The sequence below is a fragment of the Oncorhynchus tshawytscha genome, linkage group LG16 (assembly GCF_018296145.1).
Source record: "Oncorhynchus tshawytscha isolate Ot180627B linkage group LG16, Otsh_v2.0, whole genome shotgun sequence".
NCBI lineage: Eukaryota > Metazoa > Chordata > Actinopteri > Salmoniformes > Salmonidae > Oncorhynchus > Oncorhynchus tshawytscha.
Window position 1 is genome coordinate 87,327,259 of NC_056444.1, and position 25,747 is coordinate 87,353,005.

The 25,747-nt window shown below is 47.0% G+C and overlaps 1 protein-coding gene and 1 long non-coding RNA gene across 3 annotated transcripts in view; both read right to left on the reverse strand.

Moving 5' to 3' along the window:
• Nucleotides 1-9,454: 9,454 nt before the first annotated feature.
• LOC121839668 lies at nucleotides 9,455-11,982 on the reverse strand. 2 transcript variants are annotated; one of them, XR_006079179.1, is made up of 3 exons: nucleotides 10,796-11,982; nucleotides 10,070-10,553; nucleotides 9,455-9,751 (listed from the first exon to the last, which is right to left on the reverse strand). It is a non-coding gene; the product is annotated as an uncharacterized LOC121839668 (long non-coding RNA). The 2 variants fall into 2 exon arrangements; XR_006079178.1 differs by having other exon boundaries at nucleotides 10,070-10,661.
• A 45-nt stretch (nucleotides 11,983-12,027) lies between these two features.
• Nucleotides 12,028-25,747, reverse strand: part of camkvl (CaM kinase-like vesicle-associated, like) — a 115,354-nt gene continuing 101,634 nt past the window's right edge. The window contains exons 11-13 of the mRNA XM_042299962.1: nucleotides 21,759-23,349; nucleotides 13,039-13,121; nucleotides 12,028-12,753 (exon numbers count right to left, since the gene is read on the reverse strand). Of these exons, the coding sequence (XP_042155896.1) occupies nucleotides 21,760-23,349 (1,590 nt within the window). The 3' untranslated portion in view covers nucleotides 12,028-12,753; nucleotides 13,039-13,121; nucleotide 21,759. The remainder of the gene's footprint in view (nucleotides 12,754-13,038; nucleotides 13,122-21,758; nucleotides 23,350-25,747) is intronic.

Below are 25,747 nucleotides of genomic sequence, written 5' to 3' on the forward strand. Positions count from 1 at the left end.
GAGAGTCAATTCAGATGAACTGCATAGAGTATGCCAACGTAAATGGTCATACATCCATAATAAACATGTGTATTTGTTAGCTATTTATCCCCGGGGAGTTCTTGTTGCGAGTTCCTTTTGACTCACCTTAAAAATGTCCTACGGGAGCCACCGTTCCCGTGTTAAAGTGTTGTTACTTTGCTAGCTCAAGAGGATGCTAATAAACCCGAGTCGTTTCTAAAACAACCAAGTCTCGTACTTCTACATGAACAGTACTGGACTTGCCGTTGCCTGCCTAGGCTTTATGCCCATGATGGAAATCAACATACGTAGGCTGAAAATGTTTTAAAATATGTAACCTATTTGACTGATAAACTTTCGCTTACAGCCCAATACATTTTTGAATACATATTTAAGTCTACTTAGCTCAGGGAAGATCATTACAATTCATTTTCTACAAAAGAGTCACGTCATTTATTCGCTTATTTGACCAGCATTGCTCCGCGCAGGCGCGAGAAAAATAATCTTGCTATGACGCAGTTCATGCTCCCGGCCCGTCTCTTCTTCGAGGAGGTTAAACGGCGGTTGGCATCTAATAAATGCTGCATTAGCGCGGCTTACTATTTTTCCTTTATTTAACCTTTATTTAACTAGGTAAGTCAGTTAATTAAGAACAAATTCTGTAACTCTGATGTCAAGTCTAGTACACCCAAATACTTCTCTGCAGCTGCCACCACAACCTCACTTTTCTGCGGCTTACCTTCCATCCCTGCAGGACAGTTGATAACATTGCTATAAATGCTATAAATCCAATCTTACTGAAACATATATCACTTGTTGGTTTATCCCTCTGTATTGGTACAGATCTACTACACCCCTCCTCTCAGGATCCCTCCCTCTGTTCTGGTACAGATCTACTACACCCCTCCTCTCAGGATCCCTCCCTCTGTTCTGGTACAGATCTACTACACCCCTTCTCTCAGGATCCCTCCCTCTGTTCTGGGTCAGATCTACTACACCAGTCCTCTCAGGATCCCTCCCTCTGTTCTGGTACAGATCTATTACACCCCTTCTCTCAGGATCCCTCCCTCTGTTCTGGTACAGATCTACTACACCCCTTCTCTCAGGATCCCTCCTCTCTGTTCTGGGTCAGATCTACTACACCAGTCCTCTCAGGATCCCTCCCTCTGTTCTGGTACAGATCTATTACACCCCTTCTCTCAGGATCCCTCCCTCTGTTCTGGTACAGATCTACTACACCCTCCCCTCCTCAGGATCCCTCCCTCTGTTCTGGTACAGATCTACTACACCCCTTCTCTCAGGATCCCTCCCTCTGTTCTGGTACAGATCTATTACACCCCTTCTCTCAGGATCCCTCCCTCTGTTCTGGTACAGATCTATTACACCCCTCCTCTCAGGATCCCTCCACCTTGACCCATCTTCTACTTTCTTCACTGCCTCAACATAGGTCAACTTCTGCACTACTCTAACCCTGGAAACCTCAACCTGCCTCTCACACGGGACATTTCTGATCCCCAGCCACACGAGCATCCCTACAATTAACACATACCGTTTCTTTCCACAATGCTACATATTCCTGTCTCATGTCCTTCTGCACACTTCTCACACCTAGGAACCGTCCTCCTACACACTGCTGCCACATACCCACAAACTTGACACCTGTAACAACATAATATATTCGGCACAAAAGCTCATACGGGATAACTGAAATAGAGTCTTTGTCGTGCAAAGACTCAACATCAAAACTCCTAAGAACAGACAACAACTCTTCTGTTTCATCACAATGACTCTTCTGAACAGACAATGACTCCACTCTCGCCAATCTGTCTGCGTCGCACCAAACGACGAGTATCACAAACACAGGGAATATTCTCCTTCAGTTGGTCAACTTTCACATTTACAGCTACCCCAGTAATCACTCCTTTCAATGGTGCCCTTTTCTTGAGATCAAAACAATTCACATATCTTGTCCCCATTCATTTGATGCGGAGCGTCTGCTCCTGCTGATCAGCAGAAACAACTAACAATTATAACAAGACCACTTCTGGTTACCCTCACCATTTCCCCAGCATCCAACTCTGTTTTCACCCACCCTGAAACCACAAATGGATCCGTCAAAAGTCAAGGGTCCACTTTTTCCCAAACATTTCCAAAAATGTCACTCCTACCGTCACAGACTCATCTTTATCCTGACCCTCGGAGCAAGCCTCGGGCTCTGAAAACTTCCGCACACCTGCCACCTCTGATAATTAGCCCTCTCCCCCTGTCTTTGATCAGGTGTACAGCTCACTCTGCTTTCACGTTCTACCTTTCTTCTTTCACAAACCATCTCCCTTTTCCCCGCCATTCTTAATGCCGATTCAAACTGATGATGCCGATGTGTGTTGGTATAACTGTACTGACATACCATCGGACTCTCCCAGCCACTCTCACACACTCTCTCTCTCTGTCTCTCTTTACCTCTCTCTCTGTCTCTCTTTACCTCTCTCTCTCTCTCTCTCTCTCTCTCTCTCTCTCTCTCTCTCTCTGTCTCTCTTTACCTCTCTCTCTGTCTCTCTTTACCTCTCTCTCTCTTTACCTCTCTCTCTCTCTCTGTCTCTCTTTACCTCTCTCTCTTTACCTCTCTCTCTTTACCTCTCTCTCTCTCTCTCTCTCTCTCTCTCTCTCTCTCTTTTTTTTCCTTCCGTTTCTCCAAGTATACGTCTCCTTATGATAATATTGTACTTCCCCTAACAGACATCTCATTCTTGCCGTCACAAGGGACGTCATTCCCTTCGGTACTTGGGGAACCTATGATAGTGTAACAGTATAGCTTCCGTCCCTCTCCTCGCCCCTACTTGGGGAACCCATGATAGCCCCATCGGAGGAGATTAAATGCAGTTGGCATCCAATATGTTGCATTACTCAACTGAACTATAGTATGAATCCACTACACTTTGTGATACAAAAGGGGAAATGTTTTTTTGTGATATCCGATTGGTAGTTACAGTCTTGTCCCATCGCTGCAACTGCCATAAGGACTCGGGAGAGGCGAAGGTCAAGATCCATGTGTCCTCCGAAACACGGCCCTGCCAAGATGCACTGCTTCTTGACACATTGCTCACGAAATCTGGAAGCCAGCCGCACCAATGTGTCGGAGGAAACACGTAAAATGGCGACCAACGTCAGCTTGCAGGCGCCCGACCCACCACAAGGAGTCGCTAGGAAATCCCGGCCAGCCAAACCCTTCCCTAAACCGGATGACGCTGGGCCAATTGTGCACCGCCTCATGGGTCTCCTGGTCCCGGCATGGGTCTCCCGGTCACAACACAGCCTGGGATCAAACCCGGGTCTGTAGTGACGACTCAATCACTGCGATGCAGCACCTTAGACCACTGCGGCACTCGGGAAGCCTAAAAATATATTTTGAATTACCCTACCCACTACCCTGACCCTATCTGCTCCTGCACCATGCCAACGTCCTGAGAGGATGGGACGCCACCACTCAACACACTCTGTAAATTTCCTGAAGCCAAATCTCATATGACCAAATACTTTTCTGCAGCTGCCTCCACAACATCAATTTAATGTGATTCATGTTCCACCTCTGCAGTACAGTTGATAACCATTGCTATGAACGCTAAGAAGCCAACCTTACTGAAGCATATACAGTTGAAGTCGGAAGTTTACATACACCTTCGTCAATTACATTTAAACTCAGTTTTTCACAATTCCTGACATTTAATCCTAGTAAAAATTCTTATGAAATGTGAAATATGCAAACTCTGACCCACTGGGAATGTGAAATGTCAGAATAATAGTAGAAAGAATGATTTATTTTCAGCTTTTATTTCTTTCATCACATTCCCAGTGGGTCAGAAGTTTACATACACTGAATTAGTATTTGGTAGCATTGCATTTAAATTGTTTAACTTGGGTCAAACGTTTCAGGTAGCCTTCCACAAGCTTCCCACAATAAGTTGGGTGAATTTTGGCCCATTCCTCCTGACAGAGCTGGTGTAACTGAGTCAGGTTTGTAGGCCTCCTTGCTCGCACACACTTTTTCAGTTCTGCCCACAAAGTTTCTATAGGATTGAGGTCAGGGCTTTGTGATGGCCACTCCAATACCTTGACTTTGTTGTCCATAAGCCATTTTGACACAACTTTGGAAGTATGCTTGGGGTCATCGTCCATTTGGAAGACCCATTTGGCTAGCTGCTACACCAAGCAGCCCCTCAGACCCGGGCTTGGTCGGCAGGATCACGGGATAGATAGTAGCGGTCCCAGCAACTGATGCCAACCGTCTCACGGTATCCAAACTCAAAAGGTAGCTAGCTAGTAACCAAACCTTTTCAAGAGACTTTAAAAACTTCCCAAAAACAACAAACCGAGCTCTCCCTCGTTTTACATTCACCAGTGTATCAATACATCCAGTCACTACAAAGATACCGGGGTCCTTCTTAACTCAGTTGCTGGAGAAGAAGGAAACCACTCAGGGATTTCACTAATGGTAACTTAAAAATAGTTACGGAGTTTAATGACTGTGATAGGAGAAAACGAGGGATTGATCAACAACATTTTACACTGAACAAAAATATAAAACGCAAAAATTTCTAATATTTTACTGTTACAGTTTATATGAAGAAATCAGTCATCTGAAATAAATTCATTAGGCCCTAATCTATGGATTTCATGTGACTGGGAATGCTAATATGCAAATCGCATAAGATCTCCTAAGCCTGCGTTTACCTCAGAAGTTATTTTAAATGTTTATCCCAAAACCCTCAAATTTGGGGGGGGACCTCTGTTACTGTGACCTTTTCTCGGTTACTGCAGTCTTGCAATGATCCATAAGTACTATAGCTGTCATATGATCTATTGTTTAGCGTGTGTGTGTGTACATACAGTCGTGTTAAGGGTAAATATTGGCTATCTCTGACACATCTCACGAGATGCAGAGAGCACCGGCATGCATATAAGAATCAGAGAGCCACAGCACCTAAAAAAAGAAGTGTTTTAGACTTTTTATTGAAAGACTTGCAGCCAGACATCTGAAAATAGTAACAGGGCAATATCTGATCTAGAGGAGAGAAACACAAAGCCCAGTCTTACTCGGTCAGAAGGATACACAACTCAGAGACTACGTTTGAAATTGTACTCTATTCCCTAATTAGTGCACTTTTGGTTTTGACCAAAAGGTCCTGGTAGTGCACTGAACAGGCAATAGGGTGCCAGACAGGGAGGGAGGGACCACATACAGTCTCCAGAAAGAAAACAAAGAGATTATTCACATCAGAAAGAGAGGATCAACAGACAGTAGAATCAACACCAATTCAACAAATCAAGAGAAAAGGAACAAAGTGTGTAAAATAAGTATTTGGGACTGTACCCGTCTTACAGAAGGACAGAGTATACAATATATTAATAATATTAAAATACCAGTAGTGTAAAGTACTTAAGTAGTACTTTCAAGTATTACTGAAGTCGTTTTTTTAGGGGGGGGGGTGATCTAAATATCAACACACCCAACATGCTTTTCTCAAGATCAATCCCCACTCTGCCAGATAACACTTAAAACTATTCTGTACTCGTGTACATACTATAGATGTCCCAACTAGTCATGACACAGGGAACAACGTTTAAATAATAGTTAAAATATACTGTACGTATACTGAGTTTACAAAACATTAAGAACACCGTCGCGTTCCATGATGTGGACTGTAGACCAGTGAATCCAGGTGACAGCTATGAGCTGTTGGTATTAATCTTCCCAGGAAGAGTAGCTTTTTGCAACAGCTAACGGGGATCCTAAGAAAGAACTAATACCAAAACTTCAATCAGAGTAGATGAAGAGGAGACGGGTTCATTAAAGAAGGATTTTTAAGCGACACGGATTGTGTATGTGTGCCATTCAGAGGGTGAATGGGCAAGACAAAATATTTAAGTGTCTTTGAACAGGGTATGGTAGTAGATGCCAGGCACACCGGTTTGTGTAAAGAACTGCAACGCTGCTGGGTTTTTTCCCATGCTCAACAGTTTCCCCATATATATCAAGAATGGTCCACCACCCAAAGGACATCCAGCCAACTTGACACAACTGTGGGCAGCGTTGGCGCATCCCTGTAGAACACTTGACACCTTGTAGAGTCCATGACCCAATTTTTATTTATTTAATTAATTAGGCAAGTCAGTTAAGAACAAAATCTTATTTACAATGACGGCCTAGGAACAGTGGGTTAACTGCCTTGTTCAGGTGCAGAACGACAGATTTTTACCTTGTCAGGGGATTCGATCTAGCAACCTTTCGGTTACTGGCCCAACGCTCTAACCACTAGTCTACCTGCAGCCCCACATTGAGGCTGTTATGAGGGTAAAGGGGGGGTGGGGTGCAACTCAATATTATAAAAGTGTTCTTAATATTTTGTCCACTCGGTGTAGCCTTTCTATCGGGGACAGGTGATGGTTGAAAACCCTTTCAGGAGGACAAGGAGGAGTGGAGCAGGAATCCAGTCAGTTTCTTTTATTGACACTTTGGAAAAGGGACAAGACCACACATGTGTTCTGTGCAAGTTCTCCTTAAAAAGATGAGAGAGGCCTGTAATTTTCATCATAGGTACACTTTGGAAAAGGGAAATGTGTTCTGTATGTGTGGAGGGAAGCATCTTATCATCATCCGCTCACTTTGAATCTCTCCTGGACAGACTACAGATGTTGGATCTTAATTTGACCCATTTTGTCAAAAGGAGGAAAATAATCCTGCTGCAGGAGGATTTGAATGAATATTTAATATTTAGAATCACTGCCAGGGGGAAGCTGGAAGCGGTGGTTGCAGGCTATACATTCAGTACCGTACCCAGGGGGAAGCTGGAAGCGGTGGTTGCAGGCTATACAATGCAGTACCGTACCCAGGGGGAAGCTGGAAGCGGTGGTTGCAGGCTATACAATGCAGTACCGTACCCAGGGGGAAGCTGGAAGGGGTGGTTGCAGGCTATACAATGCCGTACCGTACCCAGGGGAAGCTGGAAGCAGTGGTTGCAGGCTATACAATGCAATACCGTACCCAGGGGGAAGCTGGAAGGGGTGGTTGCAGGCTATACAATGCAGTACCGTACCCAGGGGAAGCTGGAAGCGGTGGTTGCAGGCTATACAATGCAGTACCATACCCAGGGGGAAGCTGGAAGGGGTGGTTGCAGGCTATACAATGCCGTACCGTACCCAGGGGGAAGCTGGAAGCAGTGGTTGCAGGCTATACAATGCAATACCGTACCCAGGGGGAAGCTGGAAGGGGTGGTTGCAGGCTATACAATGCCGTACCGTACCCAGGGGGAAGCTGGAAGCAGTGGTTGCAGGCTATACAATGCAATACCGTACCCAGGGGGAAGCTGGAAGGGGTGGTTGCAGACCTTACAATGCATTACCGTGCAGGGGGAAGCTGGATGGTTGCAGGCTATACAATGCAGTACCATACCCAGGGGGAAGCTGGAAGGGTGGTTGCAGACTATACAATGCAATACCGTACCCAGGGGGCTGGAAGCGGTGGTTGCAGGCTATACAATGCAGTACCGTACAAATCAGGGGAAGCTAGAAGGGGTGGTTGCAGGCTATACAATGCAGTACCGTACCCAGGGGGAAGCTGGAAGCAGTGGTTGCAGGCTATACAATGCAGTACCGTACCCAGGGGGAAGCTGGAAGCGGTGGTTGCAGGCTATACAATGCAGTACCGTACCTAGGGGGCTGTGGTTGGGGGAAGACTCTGCAAATCAACCGACCTCAGACCATCAAGTATTGTCAGGGCTTGCTAGAGCATTGTGAACTGCCATAGCGCAGTGGTCTGAGCAGCTCGCTTCGGCTTCGAGCATCACGAGTTCGTGCTCAGTGCTGTCTCCCTGCCTCTAAAGGCTGCCGTCTCCCTGCCTCCAAAGGCTGCCGTCTCCCTGCCTCCAAAGGCTGCCGTCTCCCTGCCTCCAAAGGCTGCCGTCTTCCTGCCTCCAAAGGCTGCCATCTCCCTGCCTCCAAAGGCTGCTGTCTCCCTGTCTACCTCCAAAGGCTGCCGTCTCCTGCCTCCAAAGGCTGCCGTCTCCCTGCCTCCAAAGGCTGCCGTCTCCCTGTCTACCTCCAAAGACTGCCGTCTCCTTGTCTACCTCCAAAGACTGCCGTCTCCCTGTCTACCTCCAAAGGCTGCCGTCTCCCTGCCTCTAAAGGCTGCCGTCTCCCTGCCTCCAAAGGCTGCCGTCTCCCTGCCTCCAAAGGCTGCCGTCTTCCTGCCTCCAAAGGCTGCCGTCTCCTGTCTACCTCCAAAGTCTGCCGTCTCCCTGCCTCCAAAGGCTGCCGTCTCCCTGTCTACCTCCAAAGGCTGCCGTCTCCCTGCCCCTAAAGGCTGCCGTCTCCCTGCCTCCAAAGGCTGCCGTCTCCTGTCTACCTCCAAAGGCTGCCGTCTCCCTGCCTCCAAAGGCTGCCGTCTCCTGTCTACCTCCAAAGACTGCCGTCTCCCTGTCTACCTCCAAAGACTGCCGACTCCCTGTCTACCTCCAAAGACTGCCGTCTCCTTGTCTACCTCCAAAGACTGCCGTCTCCTGTCTACCTCCAAAGGCTGCCGTCTCCCTGCCTCCAAAGGCTGCCGTCTCCTGTCTACCTCCAAAGACTGCCGTCTCCCTGTCTACCTCCAAAGACTGCCGACTCCTGTCTACCTCCAAAGACTGCCGTCTCCTTGTCTACCTCCAAAGACTGCCGTCTACCTGTCTACCTCCAAAGGCTGCCGTCTCCTGCCTCTAAAGGCTGCCGTCTCCCTGCCTCCAAAGGCTGCCGTCTCCCTGCCTCCAAAGGCTGCCGTCTCCCTGCCTCCAAAGGCTGCCGTCTCCCTGCCTCCAAAGGCTGCCGTCTCCCTGCCTCCAAAGGCTGCCATCTCCCTGCCTCCAAAGGCTGCTGTCTCCCTGTCTACCTCCAAAGGCTGCCGTCTCCTGCCTCCAAAGGCTGCCGTCTCCCTGCCTCCAAAGGCTGCCGTCTCCCTGTCTACCTCCAAAGACTGCCGTCTCCTTGTCTACCTCCAAAGACTGCCGTCTCCCTGTCTACCTCCAAAGGCTGCCGTCTCCTGCCTCTAAAGGCTGCCGTCTCCCTGCCTCCAAAGGCTGCCGTCTCCCTGCCTCCAAAGGCTGCCGTCTTCCTGCCTCCAAAGGCTGCCGTCTCCCTGTCTACCTCCAAAGTCTGCCGTCTCCCTGCCTCCAAAAGGCTGCCGTCTCCCTGTCTACCTCCAAAGGCTGCCGTCTCCCTGCCCCCAAAGGCTGCCGTCTCCCTGCCTCCAAAGGCTGCCGTCTCCCTGTCTACCTCCAAAGGCTGCCGTCTCCCTGCCTCCAAAGGCTGCCGTCTCCCTGTCTACCTCCAAAGACTGCCGTCTCCCTGTCTACCTCCAAAGACTGCCGACTCCCTGTCTACCTCCAAAGACTGCCGTCTCCTTGTCTACCTCCAAAGACTGCCGTCTCCTGTCTACCTCCAAAGGCTGCCGTCTCCCTGCCTCCAAAGGCTGCCGTCTCCCTGTCTACCTCCAAAGACTGCCGTCTCCCTGTCTACCTCCAAAGACTGCCGACTCCCTGTCTACCTCCAAAGACTGCCGTCTCCTTGTCTACCTCCAAAGACTGCCGTCTACCTGTCTACCTCCAAAGGCTGCCGTCTCCCTGCCTCTAAAGGCTGCCGTCTCCCTGCCTCCAAAGGCTGCCGTCTCCCTGCCTCCAAAGGCTGCCGTCTTCCTGCCTCCAAAGGCTGCCGTCTCCCTGTCTACCTCCAAAGTCTGCCGTCTCCCTGCCCCCAAAGGCTGCCGTCTCCCTGTCTACCTCCAAAGGCTGCCGTCTCCCTGCCCCTAAAGGCTGCCGTCTCCCTGCCTCCAAAGGCTGCCGTCTCCTGTCTACCTCCAAAGGCTGCCGTCTCCTGCCTCCAAAGGCTGCCGTCTCCCTGTCTACCTCCAAAGACTGCCGTCTCCCTGTCTACCTCCAAAGACTGCCGACTCCCTGTCTACCTCCAAAGACTGCCGACTCCCTGTCTACCTCCAAAGACTGCCGTCTCCCTGTCTACCTCCAAAGACTGCAGACTCCCTGTCTACCTCCAAAGACTGCCGTCTCCCTGTCTACCTCCAAAGACTGCCGTCTCCCTGCCTCCAAAGTCTGCCGTCTCCCTGCCTCCAAAGGCTGCCGTCTCCCTGTCTACCTCCAAAGACTGCCGTCTCCCTGCCTCCAAAGTCTGCCGTCTCCCTGCCTCCAAAGGCTGCCGTCTCCCTGTCTACCTCCAAAGACTGCCGTCTCCTGCCTCCAAAGACTGCCGTCTCCCTGCCTCCAAAGACTGCCGTCTCCTGTCTACCTCCAAAGACTGCCGTCTCCCTGCCTCCAAAGTCTGCCGTCTCCCTGCCTCCAAAGACTGCCGTCTCCATGTCTACCTCCAAAGACTGCCGTCTCCTGCCTCCAAAGTCTGCCGTCTCCCTGCCTCCAAAGGCTGCCGTCTCCCTGCCTCCAAAGGCTGCCGTCTCCTGTCTACCTCCAAAGACCGCCGTCTCCCTGTCTACCTCCAAAGGCTGCCGTCTCCCTGTCTACCTCCAAAGGCTGCCGTCTCCCTGCCTCCAAAGACTGCCGTCTCCCTGTCTACCTCCAAAGATTGCCGTCTCCCTGTCTACCTCCAAAGACTGCCGTCTCCCTGTCTACCTCCAAAGACCGCCGTCTCCCTGTCTACCTCCAAAGACCGCCGTCTCCTGTCTACCTCCAAAGACCGCCGTCTCCCTGTCAACCTCCAAAGACTGCAGACTCCTGTCCTCCAAAGACTGCCGTCTCCTGTCTACCTCCAAAGACTGCCGTCTCCCTGTCTACCTCCAAAGTCTGCCGTCTCCCTGCCTCCAAAGGCTGCCGTCTCCCTGTCTACCTCCAAAGACCGCCGTCTCCCTGTCTACCTCCAAAGACTGCCGTCTCCCTGCCTCCAAAGACTGCCGTCTCCCTGCCTCCAACGGCTGCTACCTTAGTAGGTAACACTTTTCCCGTCGGTTACTGACACGTGGGATGCGATTCAAAGGCAGCATCATGTGATAACAGATTCCACCGAGCGCGAGACGTTTGTAGCCACTGTACCAGCGTGAGTAACTACTGTTAGGAATTCAGTGAACAACTACACCAAAAATGCAAATATCAGACACAAACATCAAGTAACAGAGTCAATCTCTTCAGTCCCTTAAATGATGTTAAATGATGAAGTTGACACCAACCAGAATAATGGTTGTATGATATAAGTTCCTCCTCTGTATTGCCTAGACTGCTGCTACATTGTCAAATTTAATCATATGCACCGAATACAAGTTGTAGACTTTAACAGGCAAACTTGCATGATATCATATTGCCTATACATTTTTTTAGATATGTTATTTAGCTATTTTAATGACCGTATTAAGAATGATTAATAGCCAGAATAGTGGTGTTTCACTGTGAAAATAATATAGTATTTTTGTAATGAGTAGGCTTGCATTGTGATTCATTCTTACGAATACCAAACCCGTGCATATTATTAAAATGACAACGATTGTTCAAGATAACTTCTATATTAGTTGATTACTAGTATTGAAAGGTGATATGATGCAATCTGACTAGATCAGAAGGCCTAGGCATCAGAAGGCCTAGGCATCAGAAGGCCTAGGCATCAGAAGGCCTAGGCATCAGAAGGCCTAGGCATCAGAAGGCCTAGGCATCAGAAGGCCTAGGCATCAGAAGGCCTAGGCATCAGAAGGCCTAGGCATCAGAAGGCCTAGGCATCAGAAGGCCTAGGCATCAGAAGGCCTAGGCTACTTCATCCTAATGTGAGCTACATGCACTGGGATACGAAACACATACTGGCATGTGATAACGGATAACATGTCCAATATAATTATAAATGCATATCAAAACAGGAACATATATTAAATGATATAATCCTCGATTTTATTTATTTAACTAGGCAAGTCAGTTAAGAACAAATTCTTATTTTCAATGACAGCCTAGGAACAGTGGGTTAACTGCCTGTTCAGGAGCAGAACAACAGATTTGTACCTTGTCAGCTCGGGGATTTGAACTTGCAACCTTCCGGTTACTAGTCCAACGCTCTAACCACTAGGCTACCCTGCCACATTGTAATATCATTGATGCCCTTCTCTCTCATTGATTGGATGACCTGCAGACCCCAGATGACCCCGCCTTTCATTGACAGCCTAGGAACAGTGGGTTTAACTGCCTCAGAACCAGAAACACGTGGAGACATCAACACTAGGCATTTTCAATTTAAAAAAAATGCAAATGTTTATTGGTTTTCCTGTGTGCATGAGTCCTTTAAACACAGTCCATTGTAGAAAATATTTCCCAACTGAGGGACATCTCAAGGAAATGAACTCCCAACACTCATAAACTTGTTCAGTACATGAGTGCAAATGTAGTTATGACAGCCATTTTGTTTTGATGGGACAGGAGTTTCACAGGTTTTTGTACCAGCTCTTCACTAACACCTAATTCAACTAATTGTGGTCTAAATTGAAGACTTGAACACAGTTCAAATCCTCTGGGACAGAAATCACATCTGTATATTAGAATGAGCTTCATAAGTTACTAGGTCCTGACAAATCTGCATGATAAACAACAACATGGGTGCATCTATTTCTCTCTAACATTGTGATGTCACACGCTCCTGAATAATACCCTGGGATATGGTGATTAACCTTGTGGCCGGGTGGTTCACAACAAGGTGTTTACATCTACAGAGTGACAGGGTGGGATATCCTTCAACCTGGAACAAGCAGAGACGAGGGGAGAAATTAACCTCACATTTTAGTGCTGGTTCAAGTTGCTGAAGCCACAACTGCATTTATTACTGTGCAATCATCATGTTAACAGTTTTGCATATTTTAGACTTGGTCAAGTTGTTTACAGTAAGAGTAGAATAACTTAGCCTATAATTTTTTAACTAGTAGCACGAACCGCAATGGTCCAACACAATAGGGGAAGAGACATTTAGCTAGGTGAACAGATACTGCATTAGTTTTTTTCTCCATCAGATGTTAAAATGTCTTACCTCCAAATGAGTCGGGCAGGACTGTTTTCTCCTTCCAAACCAATGCAATGAAGTGAAATGCAATCAGGTGCCCACTTTAGTCCCTGAAAACAAATGGGGGAAACGATTTGCTACATGTCTTTTAGCTGGGTAGCAAGTTACCAATTCATCATTTAAAAACTGTCCGGGTTTTCACAATTGACACATCGCTGAATCTACGATTAGATAGTTTAGTTGTTCATCTCTAAACTGCTGATAAGCAGGTATGAGATCGGCCATCTAGCGAATAGCTATCACATCCCACATTTTAACATCATTTTGTAAATAAAATAAACTTTCTATTTACATTTCGGGAAGTTATTCGTCTGGAAAATGTTATCCCAAGCGGGGACTTCTGTCTGCCAATAAATCAGATTAAAACACCGTTAAGGTGTAACGGCCTCCCCGGTGAAGGACACGTGGGAAAGAAACATCCCGATGTAGAAGCTGTATCGCATTAGTGGGAAACAAGACTGCTCTCAGAAGTGTCTTCTTGTATTTTCTGCCCCTACACCAAACGCGATCACGACACGCAGGTCAAAATATCAAAACAAACTCTGAACCAATTACATTAATTTGGGGACAGGACGAAAAGCATTAAACCTTTGTGGCAATTTAGCTAGCTAGCTTGCACTTGCTAACTAATTTGTCCTATTTAGCTAGCTTGCTGTTGCTAGCTAATTTGTCCTGGAATATAAACATTGAGTTGTTATTTTACCTGAAATGTACAAGGTCCTCTACTCCGACAATTAATCCACACATAAAACACACATAAAATTCCAGGCCTTTTCTTCTCTGGACTTTATATTGCAATTGGCAACTTTCATAAATTAGGTGCATTACCGCCACCGACCTCGTTCATCTTTCAGTCACCCACGTGCGTATAACCAATGAGGAGATGGCACGTGGGTACCTGCTTCTATAAACCAATGAGGAGATGGGAGAGGCAGGACTTGCAGCGCGATCTGCATCAGAAATAGAACTGACTTCTATTTTAGCCCTTGGTAACACAGACGCGAGCAGTGTGGGTGCAATAATTGAATAATATAGATTTCTAATTGTATTTTGCAACGCACGCGATGCGAACAGTGTAGTCAGCCTGTTATAAGGCAGGATTCTTATTATCGCCATGTGATGTCTTGTTAAACCATCAATAGGGCGCTAAATTCACCCACACTTGCAACCAGTTTTGGTCTCCTCATTTACAGCTCCCAAAAGATGATGTCATAGGGAGGTTCCCACGACGAGCAGTTCTCATTTGGTTGAGTGTCAAAGACTCCGGGCAGAGGTTTATGGAGACCGGACGGGTTAGGAGTCGAGGTCACCAGAACTCGGAGGAAGGAAGGATGTGGAATATGAATCGGATGGCGGTGGAAGTAAGGAAGAATGGACCTCTGTCCAAAATAATGGGGAAATAAGCAAAGTTGGGATGGGAAGGAAGACTCCTACCTAGTGTGGAGAATACCTGGTGTCTGGCTGGAGTCCAGTTTCTGGGACAATTGGATTGCCATATCTGTTGGAAGTATCCAAAATAGTGGAGAGAGATGTGGGTAAAGTGGAGTCGATGAGGGTCACGAGGAGTGAGTTGATCTTGATTTCTTTGTGTTTCCGCTGAACAGAGGAGGAGTCTGTTGGGTATCAGGCGAATTGATGACCATGCTGTATCATGCTTTAAGCTGAAGAGAAGAGCACCTGTCAAGGGAGTAATTGCTGGAGTCTCAGAGAAAGTGGGTATTGAGGAGCTGAGGAGTATTCTTGGAGTGGAGCTTGTGTCTATTCTTGTGTTTCTTGATGTGGAGTCCCTCCGTACCCGAGTGAAGCTGGCGAGGATGGCACCGGAAGAAATGGCAGCAGTTTTACGGGCATCCAACCAATTGTGTTTTTTGTTGTTGTTTGTAACTTATTTTGTAATGTTTCTGCAAAAAATATCTTACGGCAAACAAAGAGCTTCTGGATATCAGGACAGCGATCACTCACCTCGGATTAGACAAAGAGCTTCTGGATATCAGGACAGCGATCACTCACCTCGGATTAAACAAAGAGCTTCTGGATATCAGGACAGATCACTCACCTCGGATTAAACAAAGAGCTTCTGGATATCAGGACAGATCACTCACCTCGGATTAGACAAAGAGCTTCTGGATATCAGGACAGATCACTCACCTCGGATTAAACAAAGAGCTTCTGGATATCAGGACAGCGATCACTCACCTCGGATTAGACAAAGAGCTTCTGGATATCAGGACAGAGATCACTCACCTCGGATTAAACAAAGAGCTTCTGGATATCAGGACAGAGATCACTCACCTCGGATTAGACAAAGAGCTTCTGGATATCAGGACAGAGATCACTCACCTCGGATTAGACAAAGAGCTTCTGGATATCAGGACAGCGATCACTCACCTCGGATTAGACAAAGAGCTTCTGGATATCAGGACAGCGATCACTCACCTCGGATTAAACAAAGAGCTTCTGGATATCAGGACAGCGATCACTCACCTCGGATTAAACAAAGAGCTTCTGGATATCAGGACAGCGATCACTCACCTCGGATTAAACAAAGACGCAGGTACAGAGGACACAGAGCGGGCTGCCTCGTGAGGACCCGCCGACGCAGGTACAGAGGACACAAAGCGGGCTGCCTCGTGAGGACCCGCCGACGCAGGTACAGAGGACACAGAGCGGGCTGCCTCGTGAGGACCCGCCGACGCAGGTACAGAGGACACAGAGCGGGATGCCTCGTGAGGACCCGCCGACGGCGAGTGGGAAAGCTGCCATCAACCTCAATATTACTCGCCAACGTGCATTCATTGGACAATAAACTAGACGAAGTACGATCACGAATATCCTACCAAATGGACATCAACAACTGTAATATCTTATGTTTCACTGAATCGTGGCTGAGTGACGACATGGATATTCAGCTAGTGGGATATACGCTGCACCGGCAGGACAGGACAGCACACACAGGACAGTAAGACGACGGGGGGCGGTCTGTGCATATTTGTAAACAAAAGCTGGGGCACGAAATCTGAGGAAGTCTATAGATTTTGCTCACCTGAAGTAGAGTATATTGTGATACATTGCAGGCCACACTACTTGCCTAGAGAGTTTTCAGATATACCGCTCTACTGTTTATAGCCTCTCTACTGTTTATAGCCTCTCTACTGTATATAGCCTCTACTGTATATAGCCTCTCTACTGTATATAGCCTCTACTGTATATAGCCTCTACTGTATATAGCCTCTCTACTGTATATAGCCCCTCTACTGTATATAGCCTCTACTGTATGTAGCCTCTCTACTGTATATAGCCTCTACTGTATATAGCCTCTCTACTATATATAGTCCCTCTACTGTATATAGCCTCTCTACTGTATATAGCCTCTCTACTGTATATGGCCTCTCTACTGTATATAGCCCCTCTACTGTATATAGCCTCTCTACTGTATGTAGCCCCTCTACTGTATATAGCCTCTCTAATGTATATAGACTCTCTACTATATATAGTCCCTCTACTGTATATAGCCTCTCTACTGTATATAGCCTCTCTACTGTATATAGACTCTACTGTATATAGCCTCTCTACTGTATATAGCCCCTCTACTGTATATAGCCTCTACTGTATGTAGCCTCTCTACTGTATATAGCCTCTACTGTATATAGCCTCTCTACTATATATAGTCCTTCTACTGTATATAGCCTCTCTACTGTATATAGACTCTCTACTGTATATAGACTCTACTGTATATAGCCTCTCTACTGTATATAGCCCCTCTACTGTATATAGCCTCTACTGTATGTAGCCTCTCTACTGTATGTAGCCTCTCTACTGTATATAGCCTCTCTACTGTATATAGACTCTACTGTATATAGCCTCTCTACTGTATATAGCCTCTACTGTATATAGCCTCTACTGTATGTAGCCTCTCTACTGTATATAGCCTCTACTGTATATAGCCTCTCTACTATATATAGTCCTTCTACTGTATATAGCCTCTCTACTGTATATAGACTCTCTACTGTATATAGACTCTACTGTATATAGCCTCTCTACTGTATATAGCCCCTCTACTGTATATAGCCTCTACTGTATGTAGCCTCTCTACTGTATATAGCCTCTCTACTATATATAGTCCCTCTACTGTATATAGCCTCTCTACTGTATATAGCCTCTCTACTGTATATAGCCCCTCTACTGTATATAGCCTCTCTACTGTATATAGCCCCTCTACTGTATGTAGCCACACTACTCTATATAGCCTCTCTACTGTATATAGCCTCTACTGTATATAGCCTCTCTACTGTATATAGCCTCTATTGTATATAGCCTCTCTACTGTATATAGCCTCTCTACTGTATATAGCCTCTCTACTGTATATAGCCTCTCTACTGTATATAGCCTCTCTACTGTATATAGCCTCTCTACTGTATATAGCCTCTCTACTGTATATAGCCTCTCTACTGTATATAGCCCCTCTACTGTATATAGCCTCTCTACTGTATATAGCCTCTACTGTATATAACCTCTCTAATGTATATAGCCTCTACTGTATATAGCCTCTCTACTGTATATAACCTCTCTACTGTATATATCCTCTCTACTGTATATAGCCCCTCTACTGTATATAGCCTGTCTACTGTATATAGCCTCTCTACTTCATATAGCCTCTCTACTGTATATAGCCTCTACTGTATATAACCTCTCTACTGTATATAGCCTCTACTGTATATAGCCTCTCTACTGTATATAACCTCTCTACTGTATATAGCCTCTCTACTGTATATAGCCCCTCTACTGTATATAGCCTCTCTACTGTATATAGCCTCTCTACTGTATATAGCCTCTCTACAGTATATAGCCTCTCTGCTGTATATAGCCTCTCTCCTGTATATATCCCCTCTACTGTATATAGCCTCTACTGTATATAGCCTCTCTACTGTATATAGCCCCTACTGTATATAGCCTCTCTACAGTATATAGCCCCTCTACTGTATATAGCCTCTCTACTGTATATAGCCCCTCTACTGTATATTGCCTGTCTACTGTATATATCCTCTCTACTGTATATAGCCTCTCTACTGTATATAGCCTCTCTACTGTATATATCCTCTCTACTGTATAGAGCCTCTCTACTGTATATAGCCTCTCTACTGTATATATCCTCTCTACTGTATAGAGCCTCTCTACTGTATATAGCCTCTCTACTGTATATATCCACTCTACTGTATATAGCCTCTCTACTGTATATAGCCTCTCTACTGTATATAGCCCCTCTACTGTATATAGCCCCTCTACTGTATATAGCCTCTCTACTGTATATAATCTCTCTACTGTATATAACCTCTACTGTATATAGCCTCTCTACTGTATATAACCTCTCTACTATATATAGCCTCTCTACTGTATATAGCCTCTACTGTATATAACCTCTCTACTGTATATAGCCTCTCTACTGTATATAACCTCTCTACTGTATATAGCCTCTCTACTGTATATAGCCTCTCTACTGTATATAGCCTCTACTGTATATAACCTCTCTACTGTATATAGCCTCTCTACTGTATATAACCTCTCTACTGTATATAGCCCCTCTACTGTATATATCCTCTCTACTGTATATAGCCTCTCTACTGTATATAGCCTTTCTACTGTATATAGCCTCTACTGTATATAGCCTCTCTCCTGTATATATCCCCTCTACTGTATAGAGCCTCTCTACTGTATATAGCCTCTCTACTGTATATAGCCTCTCTACTGTATATAGCCTCTCTACTGTATATAACCCCTCTACTGTATGTAGCCTCTCTACTGTATGTAGCCTCTCTACTGTATATAGCCTCTCTACTGTATATAGCCTCTCTACTGTATATAGCCTCTCTACTGTATATAGCCTCTCTACTGTATATAGCCTCTCTACTGTATATAACCTCTCTACTGTATATAACCTCTACTGTATATAGCCTCTCTACTGTATATAACCTCTCTACTATATATAGCCTCTCTACTGTATATAGCCTCTACTGTATATAACCTCTCTTTTGTATATAGCCTCTACTGTATATAGCCTCTCTACTGTATATAACCTCTCTACTGTATATAGCCTCTCTACTGTATATAGCCTCTCTACTGTATATAGCCTCTCTACTGTATATAGCCTCTCTACTGTATATATATATATAGCCTCTCTACTGTATATAGCCTCTCTACTGTATATAGCCTCTCTACTGCCTACTGTATAGCCTCTCTACTGTATATAGCCTCTCTACTGTATATAGCCTCTCTACTGTATATAGCCTGTCTACTGTATATAGCCTCTCTACTGTATATAGCCTCTCTACTGTATATAACCTCTCTACTGTGTATAGCCTCTCTACTGTATATAGCCTCTCTACTGTATATAGCCTCTCTACTGTATATAGCCTCTACTGTTATTTTTCACTGTATTTTTACTGTTGTTTTTATCTCTTTACTTGTTCTAATACCTTTTTTGCACTGTTGGTTAGAGCCTGTAAGTCAGCATTTCACCTGTTGTATTTGGCGCACGTGATAAATAGATGTTGATTTGACATGCATACTTTACTGTAATAGACGTTGATTTGACATGCATACTTTACTGTAATAGACGTTGATTTGACATGCATACTTTACTGTAATAGACGTTGATTTGACATGCATACTTTACTGTAAGAAATTGTATTTCCAGGCCGTTGCAGTGTAAACGGTGTAGAGTGTTTGGACATTTAGAGAGAGACTGCAGGCGGAGGAATCCCAGATGGAGAAGTTGTGGAAAAGAAAGTCACGGTGTTATGAAGAAGCCGTGAAGTGTCGAAAGAGAATGAGGTTTGCCAAAGTCAGGGCCGTCCAGAATTTTTCACATGCAGAGGTTGTCGAGAAGAGGGAATGAAAAGGTACTCTTTGAGGACTCCATGGTGTTGGGAAGGTCTTCAATGGAGGCTGTAGAGTTGGCTTCCCTCCAGCAGGATTCATGGATGTTACGCGTAAAGAAAGTGGCCTGGAAAGTCCTGGAAGATGGACTGTGAACGCCGCAGAGCAGTTCCTGGGACTAAAAGATTTCTCAGGGAAGGAGTTACATGAGTTACGCTGTCATGAGCAGTGATACCCTCTAAAGCCTCAGAGCCTGGGAGCTATGGAAGTCTGAAGAAATGAGGGATATAGGTTTTGTTAATTTATTTTAGGTTGTGTTATAAAGCTATATCAAACCGCGGTTGTTGTTGATGTGTATGGTTGTATTCAGATACATTTTTGTACATTTGAATATTTCAGTAGTAAGACATTTGAGTGAGCGAGAGAGAACATTATTTTGATAGCAGGCCCTGATCCCAAAGACTAGACTGCCCCCCGATGGAGAGAAAGAGAACTACTCATTTTCAAACACTCACAAGTAAGGGTGCAAAATTCTGTGAACATTCAATAAATTCCCTGGTTTTCCTGAAATCCTGGTTGGAGGATTCCAGATTTCCTGCTTATTTCCCTCCTGATTCTGTGAATCCTCCAATTGGGATTTCTTGAAAATCAGGGAATTTATTGAAAGTTCACAGAATTTTGCAATCCTACTCACAAGGCTCATTTGAATTTCCTGATGCATCAGGAAAATACTCTGCGACGAGAGATCAAGTTAAGATCCAACATCTTTACGTAAACAAACTGCATCGTAGATCTGTCATGATGATACAACAGGATGTGTGAAATAATGAGAAGCATTCGTTCCGGTGCTTTGGACAAATCTTTAGCAGGTGTTAGCATCTTTCAAATTTCGTAAGAGGAGGGTACATACAGGGACATAGACTCACCCATAAGAGGAGGGTACATACAGGGACATAGACTCACCCATAAGAGAAGGGTACGTACAGGGACATAGACTCACCCATAAGATGAGGGTACATACAGGGACATAGACTCACCCATAAGATGAGGGTACATACAGGGACATAGACTCACCCATAAGATGAGGGTACATACAGGGACATAGACTCACCCATAAGAGAAGGGTACGTACAGGGACATAGACTCACCCATAAGATGAGGGTACATACAGGGACATAGACTCACCCATAAGATGAGGGTACATACAGGGACATAGCCTCACCCATAAGATGAGGGTACATACAGGGACATAGACTCACCCGTAACTTGCAAAGAGAGAGGGTGGATCTCTGTTACGGTTCTCTTTGTACCGATCTCTTAACACTTGTGGACTCAGAATTACATAGAGCATCTGACCAATTACGCAAGACTTTAATCTGAGATTACTGAACTATGAGAGGGAAGATTTAGTTGTCTGAGATTACTGAACTATGAGATAGGGAAGATTTAGTTGTCTGAGATTACTGAACTATGAGAGAGGGAAGATTTAGTTGTCTGAGATTACTGAACTATGAGAGAGGGAAGATTTAGTTGTCTGAGATTACTGAACTATGAGAGAGCGAATCAGGGGTGGGATCAATTCCATTTAAATCCAATCAATACAGGAGATTCATTTCAATTAAATATAATTTCTGATTCTTCAATTTAATTGAGCAATCTGTATCTCGTGTTTCTGGTGTAGTGTGTCTGGTATGAACGCTCGTTCGATTGGAAAAACCCATCTGTTGCTCTGTTCCAATATCCACTGGCATACAATTTAGAATGCAGCAATGTATTAGACATTCTAGAATCCAAGAGGTGTCCCTCCTGCCCACCTCATAGGCCCTTCCCTGGCCTCACGGATGGGGATTGGCTGGAATGGACTGCTCCCCTCTGTCCGTCTCTCTCCTTGTGCTCACCGATTGGCTGACCAGGGGAGCGGGTGGGCAGGGAAGGAGGCGGGTAGGATGGAGGGGGGATGGTGAGGTGGGGGAGGGAGGGAAGAGGTGGTCTGGGAGATGTGGGGAGGGGTGGGGGTGTAGCAGTGGAGGTGAGGGAGGAGGTGAAGGAGTGAGATGGTTGGTGTTGGGAGGAGCGGAAGCGTGAGGAGGGCGAGGTGTGTGTGCTGCGGGGGAGTTCGGGTGGCGGGGGGCAGTCACTGATCTGTTCCAGGAGAGAGGGCATGTCCCCCTCGATCTTCTCCAGCACCGCCGCCATTTGCTTCTCGATCTGTTCGATCACGCTGTCCATCTGCCAATCAGCAGTACTACTACCATGACCTCTGACCCCAACACCTCCGTGCTCCAGTCCCCCATACATCCTCCCTCCACCCCCGCTGCCGTACAGAGAGGAGCAGTAGGAACCCCCGTACCCCCCCAGCTCAACCTCCTGGCCGTATAGGGTGGTGTGTCGGCCTAGACAACGGGAGCTTCCCAGGGCCCCTATGGTATAACTGTAGCCCCCCTCGGACGGTTCGGGTTCCCCCCTGGACTCTACACTGTGCCTGTCTGCTCTCTGGTCTCTACCAATGGGGCTCGCGTCACCTCTTGGCCCTATCCCAGTTCTTACTGTTGATCCTGTTCCAAGTACCCCTGACCCTGCTCCAGATGCCCCTCCCCCTCCCATCTCAATCCCAGTTCCTCCCCCTACTCCCCCACCTCCAGCAGGCCTCTCAGCTACAGCCTCAGGGAGCTGGGTCTGACACCAGCTACTGTCACCCAGCTTCTTCTCCTCTACTGGAGCCTGCACTGCCGGCCTCCTGTCAGCAGGTGGGGCTATGGCTGCAGCAGTAGTAGTAGTAGCAGCAGCAGGGCCTGGGCCCATGTTGGGGAGTTGGGCGTCCATCTTGTGTCGTTGAGTCGTTGGAGTCTCAGGAGTGACATAGGTTGGTTGCTTCTTCTTGGCATTGCTAGGCAACGATGGTGCTGCTGTGTCGTGGTCAGAGACAGTGACGGGGTCCTGGGGTTTGGTGAGGCCAGGGGTTACGATGGGGGTAGGAGGTGTTTTGGTCTCTGTTGTTGTTTCGGTTTGACCCAATGCGGCGGCCATTTTGCCTGACGTCTTCTTCACGGCTGGCTTCTTTGGCTCGTCCCCCAGAGGTTTGGAGCTGGCATTTGATTGGTTGGGAGGCTGGGACAGCGGTTCATTATTGGTGGAAGGAGAGATCCCTACAGAGGGACTCAAAGGGTTTCTCCTCCCTCCTCCCCTCTCCTCTCCCCACCTCCTCACCCCGACTCCCCCGTTCCTCTCCTCACGCTCCGGATTAGTTCCAACCGTCACCTCTGGTGTCACCCCTCCTCCCTCACTCTGCCCTCCTCCTCCCTGGTCCTCACCCCTTCCTTCCCCCTGCCCTCCTGCCTCCACTTCAGCTGCAGCAGTCTCAGACGCACGAAGACGCTGCATGAAGGTTGTGACTCGGATCGCTTTCTGTGAAAGAGAGAGGGGGGAGAGAGAGAGATAGAAGGAGGGGGAGAGGAGGGGGAGAGAGAGAGAGAGAGAGAGAGAGAGGCGGGGGGGGAGAGAGAGAGAGAGAGAGAGAGAGAGAAGGGGGGGGGAGAGAGAGAGGGGGAGAGAGAGGGGGAGAGAGAGAGAGAGAGAGAGAGAGAGAGAGAGAGAGAGAAGGCGGGGGAGAGAGAGAGGGGGGAGAGAGAGAGAGAGAGAGAGAGAGAGAGAGGCAGGGGAGAGAGAGAGATGGGGGGGAGAGAGAGAGAGAGAGAGAGAGAGAGAGAGGGCGGGGGGGGAGAGAGAGAGGGGGGGAGAGAGCGAGAGAGAGAGAGAGGAGGGGGGGAGAGAGAGAGGGGGAGCGAGAGAGGGAGAAGGAGGGGGAGAGAGAGGGGGAGAGAGAGGGGAGAGAGAGAGGGGGAGAGAGAGAGAGAGAGGGGGAGAGAGAGAGGGGGAGAGAGAGAGAGAGAGAGAGAGGGGGGAAAGAGGGGGGAGAGAGAGAGAGAGAGAGAGAGAGAGAGAAGGCGGGGGAGAGAGAGAGGGGGGAGAGAGAGAGGGGGAAAGAGGGGGGAGAGAGAGAGAGGAGGGGGAGAGAGAGAGAGGGGAACATTGGTAGGAGGGAGGGTGACCAGGGGGTGGGGGAGAAAGATGTAATCAGACAATACATCCCAGAACTGGACTGTAGTAATTTTTTGGGGGGAGAAAAACATGAGTCTTATATGGAGAAACTGTGTGTTTCAGACCAAATATTGATCAGTGAAACACTGATGTCACTGAAGTAAAGCAGTTATAAACACTGCAGACACAGAGTCACATTTCTCTAGCGTTTAGACCTGTGGGAATCTGTGTGACTTCTTCCTCAAGCACCACATGTATGGGTCAATGAACCAGGAGCCCCCATAGAGGAATGAGACAGGGCCGGAGACTGCATCTCAATAGTCAAATGTTGCTTCCTTCTTTTCCTCAGCTCCTTTCCTTGTCTAGTCGACAGATTTTTCACTATATACACAAAAGTATGTGGACACCCCTTCTTGCGACTAGCAATCCTGGATCCGGGGGCATAATCACAGCCATATAAGGAGTCATTGGCATGAGGCGGTTTTAAAAAATGCGGCACTTCCTGGTTGGATTTTTATCTGGGTTTCACCTGTAACATCAGTTCTGTCACAGACAATATCTTTGCAGTTTTGGAAACTTCAGAGTGTTTTCTATCCAAAGCTGTCAATAGTCGAGCATCTTTTCGTGACAAAATATCTTGTTTAAAACGGGAACGTTTTTCATCCAAAAATGAAAATAGCGCCCCCTAACACCATTAAAATTAGTGGATTCGGCTATTTTAACCACACCGTTGCTGACAGGTGTATAAAATCGAGCACAAAGCCATGAAATCTCCGTAGACAAACATTGGCAGTAGAATGGCCGTTACTGAAGAGCTCAGTGACTTTCAACGTGGCACCGTCATAGGATGCCACCTTTCCAACAACTCAGTTTCTGCCCTGATAGTGCTGCCCCCCGGTCAACTCTAAGTGCTTTTATTGTGAAGTGGAAACATCTAGGAGCAACAACGGCTTAGCCACGAAGTGGTAGGCCACACAAGCTCACAGAACGGGACCGCTGAAGCTTGTAGCGTGGAAAAATCATCTGTCCTCAGGTGCAACACTCACTACCGAGTTACAAACATCCTCTGGATGCAACGTCAGCACAAGAACTGTTCGTCAGGAGCTTCATGAAATGGGTTTCCATGGCCGAGCAGCCGCACACAAGCTAAGATCACCATGAGCAATGCCAAGTGTTGGCTGTATTGGTGTAAAGCTCGCCGCCATTGGACTCTGGAGCAGTGGAAAGGCGATCTCTGGAGTCATGAATTACGCTTCACTATCTGGCAGTACGACAGACGAATCTGGGTTTGGTGGATGCCAGGAGAACTCTACCTGCCCGAATCCATAGTGCCAACTGCAAAGTTTGGTGGAGGAGGAATAATGGTATAGGGCTGTTTTTCAATGTTTGGGCTTGGCCCCTTATTTCCAGTGAAGGGAAATCTTAACACTATTGCATAGAATGACATTCTAGACGATTCTATGCTTCCAACTTTGTGGCAACAGTTTGGGGAAGGGCCTTTCCTGTTTCAGCATGACAATGCCCTGGCCACAAAGCAAGGTCCATACAGAAATGTTTAGTCGAGATCAGTGTGGAAGAACTTGACTGGCCTGCACAGAGCCCTGACCTCAACCCCATCGAACACCTTTGGGATGAATTGGAATGCAGACTGCGAGCCAGACCTATTCGCCCAACATCAGTGCCCGACCTCACTAATGCTCTAGTGGCTGAATGGAAGCAAGTACCCTCAGCTGTTCAGACCCTCAGATGTTCCAACATCTAGTGG